At 41.1% G+C, this 15245-nt stretch overlaps 2 protein-coding genes across 5 annotated transcripts in view; one reads left to right on the plus strand and one right to left on the minus strand.

Moving 5' to 3' along the window:
* The window catches only part of LOC141084683 (G-protein coupled receptor 183-like), a 41079-nt gene extending 26307 nt beyond the window's left edge, over positions 1–14772 (plus strand). The window contains exons 2-3 of one of the 2 annotated variants that reach the window (XM_073569523.1): positions 2564–2657; positions 12776–14772. In XM_073569523.1, the coding sequence (XP_073425624.1) occupies positions 12793–13857 (1065 nt within the window). In that variant the 5' untranslated portion in view covers positions 2564–2657; positions 12776–12792 and the 3' untranslated portion in view covers positions 13858–14772. The remainder of the gene's footprint in view (positions 1–2563; positions 2658–12775) is intronic. The other variant, XM_073569524.1, reaches the window with a different exon arrangement.
* The window catches only part of UBAC2 (UBA domain containing 2), a 273789-nt gene that overhangs the window by 170524 nt on the left and 88020 nt on the right, over positions 1–15245 (minus strand). The gene's annotated exons all lie outside the window — the stretch shown is intronic.

The raw sequence follows: 15245 nt of genomic DNA on the forward strand, positions 1-15245 counted from the left end.
AACGGATAGTCGGGGCCAAGCAGGGGGCAAAACCAAACAGACATAGAAGGTACCAAGCAGAATCCAACAAGCAATATCCATAGAACAGACCGAGTCGTACACAGAGTATCAAGCAACCAGAATACAGCACAAACACACTCAGGGGTCACCACACTATGCCAAGGGCGAAAGTATAACTGATGGGAATGGGAGCTTCCTAAGGCTATAAGAAGCTTTCCCAGAACCAATGAGAGGCCACCATAATAAGTCCCAGGTGTGCAGGTAAGAGTCTGCACTGAGATCAAAACATTAACCCCAGAAGTGCAGGTCCACCAGCACTGGCATCATGACACTATCTTTTAGTTTTGTATTCTATACAGTTGTGGCCAAAAGTATTGACACCCCTGCAATTCTGTCAAATAATACTCAGTTTCTTCTTGAAAATGATTGCAAACACAAATTCTTTGGTATTATTATCTTCATTTAATTTGTCTTAAATGAAAAAACACAAAAGAAAATGAAGCAAAAAGCAAAACATTGATCATTTCACACAAAACTCCAAAAATGAGCCAGACAAAAGTATTGGCACCCTCAGCCTAATACTTGGTTGCACAACCTTTAGCCAAAATAGCTGCGACCAACCGCTTCCGGTAACCATCAATGAGTTTCTTACAATGCTCTGCTGGAATTTTAGACCATTCTTCTTTGGCAAACTGCTCCAGGTCCCTGATATTTGAAGGGTGCCTTCTCCAAACTGCCATTTTTAGATCTCTCCACAGGTGTTCTATGGGATTCAGGTCTGGACTCATTGCTGGCCACCTTAGAAGTCTCCAGTGCTTTCTCTCAAACCATTTTCTAGTGCTTTTTGAAGTGTGTTTTGGGCCATTGTCCTGCTGGAAGACCAATGACCTCTGAGGGAGACCCAGCTTTCTCACACTGGGCCCTACATTATGCTGCAAAATTTGTTGGTAGTCTTCAGACTTCATAATGCCATGCACTCGGTCAAGCAGTTCAGTGCCAGAGGCAGCAAAGCAACCCCAAAACATCAGGAAACCTCCGCCATGTTTGACTGTAGGGACCGTGTTCTTTTCTTTGAATGCATCTTTTTTTCTCCTGTAAACTCTATGTTGATGCCTTTGCCCAAAAAGCTCTACTTTTGTCTCATCTGACCAGAGAACATTCTTCCAAAACGATTTAGGCTTTTTCAGGTAAGTTTTGGCAAACTCCAGCCTGGCTTTTTTATGTCTCGGGGTAAGAAGTGGGGTCTTCCTGGGTCTCCTACCATACAGTCCCTTTTCATTCAGACGCCGACGGATAGTATGAGTTGACACTGTTGTACCCTCGGACTGCAGGGCAGCTTGAACTTGTTTGGATGTTAGTCGAGGTTCTTTATCCAACATCCGCACAATCTTGCGTTGAAATCTCTTGTCAATTTTTCTTTTCCATCAGATCTAGGGAGGTTAGCCACAGTGCCATGGGCTTTAAACTTCTTGATGACACTGCGCACGGTAGACACAGGAACATTCAGGTCTTTGGAGATGGACTTGTAGCCTTGAGATTGCTCATGCTTCCTCACAATTTGGTTTCTCAAGTCCTCAGACAGTTCTTTGGTCTTCTTTCTTTTCTCCATGCTCAATGTGGTACACACAAGGACAAAGGACAGAGGTTGAGTCAACTTTAATCCATGTCAACTGGCTGCAAGTGTGATTTAGTTATTGCAAACACCTGTTAGGTGCCACAGGTAAGTTACAGGTGCTGTTAATTACACAAATTAGAGAAGCATCACATGATTTTTCGAACAGTGCCAATACTTTTGTCCACCCTCTTTTTATGTTTGGTGTGGAATTATATCCAATTTGGCTTTAGGACAATTCTTTTTGTGTTTTTTCATTTAAGACAAATTAAGAATGAAGATAATTATACCAAAGAATTTGTGTTTGCAATCATTTTCAGGAAGAAACTGAGTATTATATGACAGAATTGTAGGGGTGTCAATACTTTTGGCCACAACTGTACATTTCCAAACACTGGGTATGTATGGCTGCCAATAGAACGGGGCTACCGGTGTTTACTAATGATGTGAATGTGGATAGAAGTAGCAGGATGAAATCTAAGGTGTATAGCGCTATGAAGGGCAGTGCTTCACATTACAGATGGTTAATAACCCAAAACATACCACAAAAGCAACCAAATAGATTCTAAGGTAAAGTAATAAAAAATTCTTTTAATGTCACCTAAATGTAATGGTGTTGTTCCATCTCAATTAAATTTCTACCTGGCTACAGTTTGCTATAAAAAAAAAAATAAACCACTCTGTATTCACCCTTCAAGAATCCATCAGAGTTGAAGCAGGCATTTTAAAACCTCTAGAATCAAAGCTGGAATTCTACTGATGTATCATGTCTTGAGGTCTTAATTTTAAGATATGTTGTGGTGGTGAACAAAGGCTAAATGATGAAAATTATGTCATAAAACTAATAGGTTCAACTAGATATATCAAAATAAATATGATATCCATGTCCCATCAAAACTAAGACAGAAAACAAAGGACACTTTGAAACTTACTGTGCATTATTTCTCCTAGGGACTTAATGAGGAACTGTTACTCCTTCTACACCATTAACAGCAGTGTGCGGAATATTAGTGGGAACTGTCACATGCTATATTGGTGGCATGATGTAAGTATGCTTTGATTTATGCGGGAAAAAAATTAAATAGGCAATAAATAACCATATCATATAATTCTAAATAACAAGATAGGCCTGGTTAAAGATATAGTACAGGTCAAAAGTTTGGACACACCTGTTCATGCGATGGTTTTCCTTATGCATATTGCAAATTCAGACTGATGGCATCAAAATAGTACATAAAGAAACAAGAAGTAAAGAAACACTTATAAAATAAACCAGAATATGTATTAAACATTAGATTCCTAAAAGTATGCCCTTTTACCCGGATAACAGCTGTTACACCCCTTTGGCGTTCTCCTCAGCATCTTCATCAGCTGATCACCTGGAATGGGTTCAATGAACAGATATGGCCCATCATTTGTGGAATCACCTGCCTTCAGAAAGTGTTTCCATATGTGTGCCTTCATGCTGAAACTACAATAAGAACAAGGAAAACCATTGCATGAACAGTTATGTCCAAGACTAGTACTGAACATGCCCTAAGTCTTCTGCGGTGTTGTATCAGAAACCCGCAAAGTATAAAATCATTCACATACTTGCTACTTTTCACACATGGCAGGATGTAGATATTTATGTGCATGGTGATAAAGATTCACAGCATGTCTTTGCAAAAATGCTAAATTTGAAGAAAATCAGAACAGGAAATCTTCAGAGAATCTCACAGCAGAGCATCCCCAGTGATCAAAATTCAAGTATGAAACATATTACGGTAAATTGGTTCTACTTTTTAACACATACTTAATGTAATTATTCTGTAATTTTGTATACAGTTTATCTGGTAGGTCTCCTTTACTACTAATAACACAACTGCAGAGGCTATAGGGGAGGATGTGATAACATTACTTTGAGCAGCACTGTAGTGTCAGTACTCTGTGAGCCAAGTGTCATCATCTCACCAGTTTCCTTCCTTAAACTGTTAGAAAAGAAAACTTTCAAGTGACATGTGAAGAAACCTTTAAGTCTTAAAGAAGCCCTCCCATTACCTTTTTCGCCATTATATCACAGTATATGTTGTACAAGTGTATGGTGTGTAGTGTATATTACTATACTCACCTACTGCCACTTTCTCCAGCATCTAGTGCTGCTCTGGTCCTCTTCCAAGTGACATCAATGCTGTTTAGCTGATCTGGATCACTTTATCTGTGAGCCGGATGTGTCTCTTTTACAATGTAAGCCTATGGGGTCTTGTTGTAATGCTCAATAGGCTTACATTGTAAAAACAACTTTTGGGTCACACAGAGAGCAGTATGACCTGGAGAGTCTCAAGAGCGGTGAAGTCACTCAGACGAGGAACAGAATGGTGCTGGATCCTGGAGAGGATGGTGGTAGGTGAGTCTATTAACACTGTCTCACAACCAGAGGCATATCTGGGGGGGGCGGCTGGGGCATGTGCCTAATGCGGTGGTCCGCAGTGTCTCCCCCGGAGGCTGCATTCTGCCGGCCCCTGGACTGGGAGTCGTCCATTCTCTGTCTCGGCTGTCAAGCTAACAGCCGGCACAGAGAAGCTGCAGTGCGCCGCCTCCCAGTGTTCAATAGTACTCAGGTCTGTACGTACGTGAGTACAATTGAAGCTCTGACGGCCAGGTCAGAGCGACGCCAGCAGTGTGATCAGGTCATGTGATCACGCTGCTGACGTCACTCGCCGGTGCCCAGAGGCGCAAAGAGCATCGGTGGTAAGTCCTCCACTCTGGAGCTTAATACACCAAAGATTAAGTGGGGGGGTACTTAATGTGTGGGAGGATTTGGATGGGACATTTGGAGTAGGGATGGGGGGTACCTAATGTGTGGGGGGATTTGGAGTGGGGATGGGGGGTACTTAATGTGTGGGGAGATTTGGAGTGGAGATGGGGGGTTATTTAATGAGAGGGGAGATTTGGAGTGGGGATGGGGGGATTTAATGTGTGTGTGGGGATTTGGAGTGGGGATGGGGTGATTCAATGTGTTTGGGGGATTTGGAGTGGGGATGGGGATGTAATGTGTGTGGGGAGATTTGGAGTGGGGATGGGGGATGTAATGTGTGTGGGGAGATTTGAGGACACAAAATGAGGAGCATGTATGTATGAGGGCATGTATAAGGAAACAGTATGGGGAGTCAGGGGTATATGTGAGCAGACAGTATAGAGAGTGAGTTGGTAAATGTGAGAGAAGACAGTTTGAGGAATAAGGGGGATAGTGTGAGGTGACAATATGGGGAGTCAGGGGTATGTGTGAGCAGACATTATGGAGTGAAGGGGTAAATATATGAGGAGACAGTATAGTGAACAGGGGGATGTGAGAGGAGACAGCATGAGGAGGGAGTGGGAATAGTGTGAGGCAACAGTATGGGGGAGAAAAGTGAGTGGGCACAGAATAGAGACTGAGTAGTGGGGATGTATCATGGGGGGACAGTGTAAGGGTACAGTCAGGAGGGGACAGTATACCAAGGAGGGAGAGTGTGATGAGACGGTACAGTGTAGAGACTGAGCCCTATAGAGAGGGCAGAGTGAGAAGGGGTCCCAGTCTGGAAAGGAGAGGTCAGTATAAAGAGCAAGTACCATAAGAGGGGCAGTGTGGGGTCATATTTTCTGCTGACAACATAGTGAGGGGAAATTATTTATTCAGGGGCTCAGCGTAGGGAAGATATTTTTATTCAGGAACATTTTAATGACACTTCTATCTTTAAGGGCATCGTGGAGATTTGCTGCAGACGACCGGAGAAGAAGAAAGTCTGCAGAGACGGTTGTGGATGAGAAAACTCATCATAGGGTCTGGACAAGATGAAGAAAAGAAGGAGAACGACTCCAGAGACAACATCATCTATAAGGTACCTGGATGTACATATTATTTGTGATACTGACTAATTCTCATGTTTTTATTTATGTTAGGAGCATTAACCACTTAACGTCCTTTGACGGGCATAGCCCATCATGGCAGGATGCAAGTTCCCACACCATGACGGACTATGCCCATCATGCATTTTAACTGTCACTGCGCGTAAACACGAAGTGACAGTTCAGTGCCGACAGCTGTCATAGACAGCTGACAGGCACGGCAAATGGGGCGGGGACCCATGCCATCGGTCCCCACACCCAGAACGCTGCAATCGGTCAGTCAATCTGACTGACCAATCACAGCATGATCGGGCAGGAGATGCTGAAATTTCAGCATCTCACGCCCAGTAAGTGCAGGAGCTCAGCGCTTCCGGCGGCTGAGCTTCCTGCACTAACAGCCAGGATCGGCGTCCGTGCCGCCCCTGGCTGGTAACCCCCTGAGTGCTGCAATCGGGTGCGATCGCAGCGTTCAGAGGGGAGGCAGATGGTTGGGGGCTCCCTCTGCCTTCAGATCGGCGTCCCAGCGTTGTAATCGCAGGGCCCGATCTGTGCCATGATGACACGGGGTTGTCATCACAATCCCCGGGTCATCCAGTTATGGAAAGACTCTGAGACCATGCTCACAGCATGGTCTCAGCAGCTTTCAGCATAGGGTATAATACATTGCAATGCTGGAGCATTGCAATGTATTATACCTGCAAATTAAAGTGAATAAGTGAAAGTCCCATAAAGGGACAAGGTAAAAAAACAAAAACATTTTTTAAAAAAATATGTAAAAAAAAAAAGTATTAAAATAAAAACAAAAAAATTCCCCTAAAAAATACACATCTTTATGTAAAAAATAAAATAAAATAAACAAAATAAATACACATTTGGCATCACCGCGTCCGTAAAAATCCCATCTATAAAAGTGTCACCCTAGTTAACCCCTTCAGTGAACGCCGTAAAAAAAAAAAAAAAACACAAAAAAGTGACAAACTATACTTTTTCCAAGCGGTATCATCATAACACTTGGAAAAAACAAATGGTAATAAAAATAGTATCACTGAAAGTGCCATGTTGTCCCGCAAAAAACAAGCCACCATACAGCTCCATCAGCGGAAAAATAAAAATGTTATAGCTCTCAGAATAAAGTGATGAAAAAATAATTATTTTTTCTATAAAAGTTTTTATTGTATAAAAAACGCCAAAACATAAAGAACTATATAAATGAGGTATCGTTGTAATCGTACTGACCCGAAGAATAAAGCTGCCTTACCAATTTTACCAAACGCAGAATGGAGAAAAAAAAATCCTGAATTCATGGTTTTTGTTCATTCTGCTTTCACAAAAATTGGAGTAGAAAACGATCAAAAAATGTCATGTGCCCAAAAATGATACCAATAAAGACGTCAGCTTGTGCCACAAAAAACAAGCCTGCACATGACTCTGGAAAAATTGTAGCTCTCAAAATATGGCGATGCAAAAATTTCTTACAAAAAATTCTCACAAAAAAAAGCATCTTTTAGTGTGTGACAGAAGCTAAACATAAAAAGGACATAAATCTGGTATCGCTGTAATTGTACCGACCTGAAGAATAAAGTCGCCTGATCACTAATACCGCACGAGGAACGGCGTAATAAATAAAACCAATTCTTCACCTGTTGTGGATTTGTTCATTCTGCCTCCCAAAGATCGCAGTAAGACGATCACAGTGGTTTAACCCCACATATGGGGTATCAGCATACTCAGGACAAATTGCACAACAACTTTGGGGGTCTAATTTCTCCTGTTACCCTTGTGAAAATAAAAATTTTGGGGCAAAAATATCATTTCTGTGGAAAAAAATATGATTTTTTTATTTTCACGGCTCTACGTTATAAACTTCTGTGAAGCATTTGGGGGTTCGAAGTGCTCGCCACACATCTAGATAAGCTCCTTGGGAGGTCTGGTTTCCAAAATGGGGTCACTTGTGGGGGGTTTCTACTGTTTAGGCACATCAGGAGCTCTGCAAACGCAACATGACGCCCGAAGACCATTCCATCAAAGTCTGCATTCCAAAATGGCGCTCCTTCCCTTCCAAGCTCTGCCATGAGCCCAAACAGTGGTTCCACCCCACATATGGAGTATCCGTGTACTCAGGACAAGTTGCACAAAAACTTTTGGGGTCCTATTTCTCCTGTTACCCTTGTGATAATAAAAATTTGGGTGCAAAATGATCATTTTTGTGGAATAAAATATGATTTTTTTTATTTTCACGGCTCTACGTTATAAACTTCTATGACACATTTTGGGGTTCACAGTGCTCACAACACATCTAGATAAGCTCCTTGGGGGGTCTAGTTTCTAAAATGGTGTCACTTGTGGGGGGTTTCCACTGTTAGGCACATCAGGGGCTCTCCAAATGCGACATGGCGTCCGATCTCAATTCCAGCCAAAAAATGGCGCTCCTTCCCTTCCGAGCTCTGCCATGCACCCATACCGTGTGGTTTACCCCCACATATGGGGTATCATCGTACTCAGGACAAATTGCACAATAATTTTTGGGGCCCTCTTACCCTTGAGAAAATAAAAATTGGGGTGAAAAGATCATTTTTTTGGAAAAAATATGATTTTTTAATTTCACGGCTCTATGTTATAAACTTCTGTGAAGCCCTTGGGGGTTTCAAATTGCTCACCACACATTAGGATAAGTTCCGTGGGGAGGTCTAGTTTCCAAAATGGGGTCACTTGTGGGGGGTTTCTACTGTTTAGGTACAATCACGAGCTCTCCAAACGCGACATGGCATCCACTCTCGATTCCAACCAATTTGACATTCAAAACCTCAAATGATGCTCCTTCCTTTCTGAGCACTGACGTGCGCCTAAAGTTTGGTCTTCCACCACACATAGGGTATCGGTGTACTCAGGAGAAATATTGTGGTTCATTTTCTCCTGATACCCTTGACAAAATAAAAAAAATTGTGTCCGAAGTAAAATTTTGGGGAAAAAAATGAAATGTTCTTTTTTTTCTTCCACATTTCTTCAATTCTTGTGAAGTACCTAAAGGGTTAATAAACTTCTTGAATGTGGTTTTGAACACCTTGAGGGGGGCAGTTTTTAGAATGGTTTCACTTTTGTGCATTTTCTGTTATATTGACCCCCCAAACTCACTTCAAATGTGAGGTGGTCCCTAAAAATAATGGTTTTGTAACTCTAGTTGGAAAAATGAGAAATTGCTGGTCAACTTTTCGTCCTTATAACTAAAAAAAATTATGTTTCCAAAATTGTGCTGATGTAAACTTGACATGTGGGAAATGTTATTTATTAACTACTTTGTGTGACATAACTCTCTCATTTAAGGGTACAAAAATTAAAATTTGGAAATTGCAAAATTTTCTAAATTTTTGACAAATTTCCGTTATTTTCATAAATAAACGCAAGTCATATCGAAGAAATTTTACCACTAACATGAAGTACAATATGTCACGAAAAAACAAACTCAGAATCAGCAGGATCTATTGAAGCGTTCCAGAGTTATAACCACATAAAGTGACAGTGGTCCAATTTCAAAATTAAGGCCTGGTCATTAACCTACAAAGTGGCTTGGTTCTTAAGTGGTTGTTTAGGCTTGTGATGAGTCTACAGTCATTCTATGTGACTACAGACTTCTGAATTCTCACAGTGAATGCCTATAATACTAATTAAAAGACTTATCTAACATTAGCTCCTTTCAGAGATCATTTCACTTTCAACTAGCTTAACTGCTCCCAATACCACTAATTTTTGCCAGGGGTATCCAAATCTTTAAATGGCACTGTGGCAAGACATGGCCATCCATCTAAACTGACATCCCAAGCAAGGAGAGCACTAATTAGATAAGGAACCACTCTGTAAGAGCTGAAGAGATCCACAGTTCAGGTGGGAGAATCTATACACAGGACAACTATTAGTTGTATACTCCATAAATTTGACTTTTATGGGAAAGTGGCAAGAAAAACCAATTTTTAAAAGCTAGCCATTAGACGTTCCACTTGCAGTTTGCAAAAAGCTATATAGAAGACACAGCTAGTATGTAGAAGAAGGTTCTCTAGTAAGAGAAAACTAAATTAGAACTAATGGGGCTACATGCAAAACGCTACCCTGAAAACACCTTTACTATCGTCAAACAAGATGGTGGATGCTTCATGCTCTTGGGATGCTTTTTTCATCAGGAACAGGGAAGCTGGCCAAAGTTGATGGGAAGAGCCCAATACAGGGCAATCCTGGAAGAAAACCTTTTAGAGGCTGCAAAAGACTGGAGACTAAGGGCCCCGTCACACATAGCAATCTCGGTAGCGAGATCGCTGCTGAGTCACAAGTTTTGTGACGCAACAGCGATCTCACCAGCGAGATCACTGTGTGTGACACCTATCAGCGACCGGCCCCTCTGCCGGTATCGCTGATCGTTGATGGAAAGCCCTGGACATTTTTTTGGTCGCTGGTCTCCCGCTGGCCAGCACGCATCGCTGCGTGTGACAGGCGGGAGACCAGTGACCAGCGCGCTGGTAACTAAATTAAACGCAGGGTTTCTAAGCACCGTGCGGTGCTTAGAAACCCGATGTGTACCTTAGTTAACAGCGCGCTGATGCAGGGAGCTGGTAACCAAGGTACACATTGGGTTTCTAAGTGACGCACGCCCCTTAGAAACCCGATGTGTACCTTAGTTACCAGCTCCCTGCATCAGCACGCTGGTAACTCAAGTACACAGCGACGCCGCACGCTCGGCATCGCTGGTGCTGATCGCTGGTGAAGCTGTCTGTTTGACAGCTCACCAGCGATCATGTAGCGACTTACCAGCGATCCTGATACGTTGATATCGTTGTCGGGATCGCTGGTGAGTCGCTCTGTGTGACAGGGCCCTATTGCGTAGGTTTACCTTCCAGCAGGACAATGACCGTAAACATACTGCCAGAGCTACAATGGAAAGGTTTAGATCAGAGCATATTCATGTGGTTGAATGGCCCATTCACAATCCAGACAAAAATCCCATTGACAATATTTTGCAATACTTAAATAATTTTTTTCACAAACGCAATCCATACAATTTCACTGAGCTAGTTTGAAAAAACAAATGGGCAAAAATGTGAGCCTCTAGATGTGCAAGGTTGGTAGAGACATACCCCAAAAGACTTTCAACAGTAATTTCAGAGAAAGTTGGCCCTACAATATTTAGAAAACCATGTATTATTTCCTTTACCTTCCACAAACATTTGCTAACTTAGCATTCCTTTAGCACATAAAAACCAAATAAAATACATTTAAGTTTGTGGGTGTAACATTAACAAAATTGGAAAAATTCACAGGATAAGAATAACTTTTTTTTTTACAAAATCTGAGTATACAGTTCCTTAAAAGAGTAATGTGAGGGCTTCTATAACAGTCCAGAGCTGCTATTTTTACCCATAGCTGAAATTATTAAAAACAAGCATTTTCTTATAAAATATTTACATGAAAACGTGAAGTGATATAAACCTCAAAGGCCCCAATTGATTAAGAGCAGCGTTTTGCATGCCAGTCTCAATGAAGGGGTAAGAGGCACCGGAATTATTAGGAGAAGTATGCCACTTAATGAATCAGGCGCACCTTACAAATGGTGCGAGTCTTCATGCACCACAAACGATCAATAATTAAACAAGCGGACAATGCCACACCAAGTTCCTCCCCAGACACAACCACTTTTGGCAGAGCAGGCTGAAACTGGTGTGAAAACTCCGAGGATTGCAACTCTTTCTTGCTCCATAAACTTTTTAAGGTGTTTTGAGCCAGAATTCTGGTATAACCACCTTAAAGGGAACCTGTCAGACGGATTGTGTTGAAAAACCTACAGACAGTCTCAGGTCGGCGCCATTATAATAATTAAAATGATATCTTGGTTGATGAAATCCATCTTGTAGTTGTTCATTAATCTGTATTTTCAGTTTTGCGTTAATGATATGCTTGTGCTACGGGGTTGCCTGTTGGGGGGTCTTCATGTGATGCTCTGATTAGATAATCATCTGTATGGGCTTATGACAGGTCATTGATCCCTCACCTACCTGCCCCTAGTTTTCATAATGAATATTATATAAACATATAAAAAAAAACTTCTGCGGGTAGGCGCCAGCCGTGGTACCTGTGCTGCAGCATAATAGTAACATAGTTATTAAGGTTGAAGGGAGACTTTAAGTCCATCTAGTTCAACCCATATCCTATCCTAACTTGCCCTAACATGTTGATCCAGAGGAAGGCAAAAAAAACCCATGTGGCAAACAGTAAGCTTCACATTGGGGAAAAAAATTCCTTCCCAACTCCACATACGGCAATCAGACTAGCTCCCTGGATCAACGCAATATTAAGGAAACTAATGTATTTACCCTGTAATATTATACTTTTCAAGACAGGCATCCAGGCCCTTCTTAAATCTTAGTAGGGAATCACTCATTACAACATCATATGGCAGAGAGTTCCATAATCTCACTGCTCTTACAGTAAAGAATCTGCGTCTGTGAGTATGCTTAAACCTTCTTTCCTCCAGACGTAGAGGATGCCCCCTTGTCCCCGTCACAGGTCTGAGAGTAAAAAGATCATTAGAAAGGTCTTTGTACTGTCCCCGCATATATTTATACATTGTAATAAGATCACTCCGAAGCCTTCGATTCTCCAAACTAAATAACCCCAAGTGTAATAACCTGTCTTGGTATTGCAGACCCCCTAGTTCCCTAATAACCTTGGTCGCTCTTCTCTGCACCCGCTCCAGTTCAGCTATGTCTTTCTTATACACCAGAGACCAGAACTGTACACAGTATTCTAAGTGTGGTCGCACTAGTGACTTATATAGAGGTAAAATTATGTTCTCCTCATGAGCATATGTGCTGTGTATATAATTAATATGTTTGAGGTTCTCTCAATATTTAAAAAAAAAAAAAATCCATTTGAACATGGCTCCCACCACCGGCACCATCTTTGAGGATTTTATTTCTCTAGCAAGATAACGTCGCTGTTCAATGGGCTCCACTGTTCTCATGATGAATGGCAATCCCATAAATCCCGCCCCACATGATGAAATATTTATCACTTATCCTGTTGATAGGAGAGAAATGTCTTTGTGGGGTAACTCTTTTAAGCTTATGACTTCATATTCAAAAGTTGTATCATTATCATATTACATATATATAATATTACATATTTACAATATTCAGATTTGTTATTGCATTAAAGTCTACTCAGAAGTACTATTATCTAGTTATCATAAATTGCAGTTCGTAGAAACTTTGACATTTCAATAATAACAATAAAAACAAACACTTTTTTTTCCAGACTTGTCGACCATCAAAATGAACAACATAACCAATGTTACGTGTGACCTCTATTACCACCAAAATACAGCAAGAATTTGGTTGCCAATTTTTTACAGCACGATTTTCCTATTTGGATTGCTTGGAAACATCTTGGCTATGTTTGTCATCCACAAAAACAGGCGGAAGCTTAACTCTACTACACTCTATTCAAGAAACCTGGTCATTTCAGACATCTGCTTTGCCATTGTCTCCCCTTTCAGGATCGTGTACTATTCGAGGGGTTTTAACTGGACCTTGGGAGAACCACTTTGTCGAATAACTGCACTTTTTCTGTACATTAATACTTATGCCGGAGTAAACTTCATGACTTGTTTGAGCATCGACCGTTTCTTTGCAGTGGTGCATCCGCATCGTTACAACAAAATAAGGAGAGTGAAGTTTGCCAAGATCATCTGCATTGTCGTTTGGTTGGTTGTCTTCTTCCAGACATTCCCACTTCTTCTACAGACAATGTCTCGCTGGGAGCCCACTGGGAGAACAACATGTATGGAGTACCCAAATTTTGAACAGATACAACATTTGCCATATATGCTTCTTGGAGCATGCTTTATTGGATACTATGTTCCTCTAATAATAATGTTGTATTGCTATTCTCAAATAAGTATTAAACTCTGCCAAACTACAAAGCAAAACCCACTGTCGGAAAAAACTGGCACCAACAGAAAAGCTACTAACACAATCATTTTAGTGATTGTGGTGTTCCTAATTTGCTTTACACCATACCATGTAGCTATTACCCAGCATATGATCAAAAAACTGATTTATGAGCCAGACTGCGATGAGCAAAAGCTATTTCAAATGGTCCTTCATATCACCGTAAGCCTGATGAACTTAAACTGTTGCCTAGATCCCCTCATATACTTCTGTGCATGCAAAGGCTACAAAAATCAGATTCTGAAAATATTAAGACGGCAAGCCAGCATTACCTCTTCCAGTGCCACAAGGCCAGCAGCTGACGAAAGCTCGCGTGACCTCACAGAAAGCCAAACAGTACAAAGCATGCCATTAAACCATAAAGCAAATCACTCCATTCATAAATAACACATTTGGGACAAAAAAACTGAATGTCTGTTCCCGCTAAGCAGTAAATGGAAGGAGATATATTTTTGGATTTTTGTTGGACCCTTTGAAGGAAGCTACAATTTACCCTTTAAACCATTGGAATAGTAGTTTCTTCATTGCTTGGGGCACTATCCACCAACAAATAATTGGATTGTATATATGCAAATATATAGTCAATGTACACCGAAGCCAATGAAAATATTTCATGAGGCAGAAATAAAAATTCTCGAGGATATCCATGGAAAGGAAAGAGGCAGGAGCAGCCATCTAGCGGCATTACTGGTCGTAGTGTTTCTTCAAGTCCTGGTCTCAGATCATGTGGGTTGTGCTTATACCGTAAAAACAAGTTCCTAGAACATAACCAGCACAATGTCAAGTTTCAGACAAAACAAATAGGCCTTGTTCTAGGATTTCTCTTATGAGAAAATATTTGTAATTCTGAAGGTATGTGAGACTACAGGTAATTTAGCATGGTTAGGCACTTGCTCTACTGCTTAATGAAGCTTGAAAACACAATGCATGCAGCAGGTACACATACAGAACGATGGAAAGTAATTTATGCTGGTAAATACGACCAGATAAAACATATGGTGGGCTTGGGTCAATTTGCAATAATAAACATGAACTGTCTTGTCTAGTCTAAGAAATTATTGGCCAGAACACTTCTAACCTGACTACATGATGAACGGCTAAACTGGTGATAGATCATGATTTTTGAATCCATAGAACAGAAGGATGTGGCCAAGCTTGGACAAACCTTTACATCTTTTTCGAGTGAATCGGGATCCTTGAATATGTACATACATAGCATATATTTTGTATAGGATAATGAAATTATTTGCCTTTTAACGGCTTGTGCACTCCTGTTAATAAAATCAAAATCTGTAAGATGAATTCACCTACTGATACTTGACTTTCCTTTCCCTGTTCTTCCTGGGACCACACCAGTACCTCTTTTGGCCAAGCTCACCTGCAGAAGTCATGTGTCAGTACATACCAGTACAATCCTATTCTGGCCATACACATGAGTGCTGCAGCCACTGATCGGTTGCTGTGGCATATTTTATACAATGCTGGGCTTGTCATATTGTTATGGATGGTATTATGCTATATTAAAACTCCAACTTTGGGGACTGTTGACCAACAACAGACTTTAGACCCTAGGTTTCAAGCAAGATTTTATGATAATAATATTTCTTTAAATAGGAACACTATTCTTCATAAATGTTGAAACTCCATATATTATAGTCTGTTAAAATTCTGGTCCGGTTCTAAGCTGTTGCATGTGGTGATGTGACATCCAGCTCCTTTACTTCCTGCTGCAGTCCATAGCAAGCACAGAGATTTCCTGTCTGTGCTTTCAATGG

The sequence above is a fragment of the Dendrobates tinctorius genome, unplaced genomic scaffold (genome assembly GCF_039654945.1).
Source record: "Dendrobates tinctorius isolate UK_male_01 unplaced genomic scaffold, ASM3965494v1 ptg000026l, whole genome shotgun sequence".
Lineage (NCBI taxonomy): Eukaryota > Metazoa > Chordata > Amphibia > Anura > Dendrobatidae > Dendrobates > Dendrobates tinctorius.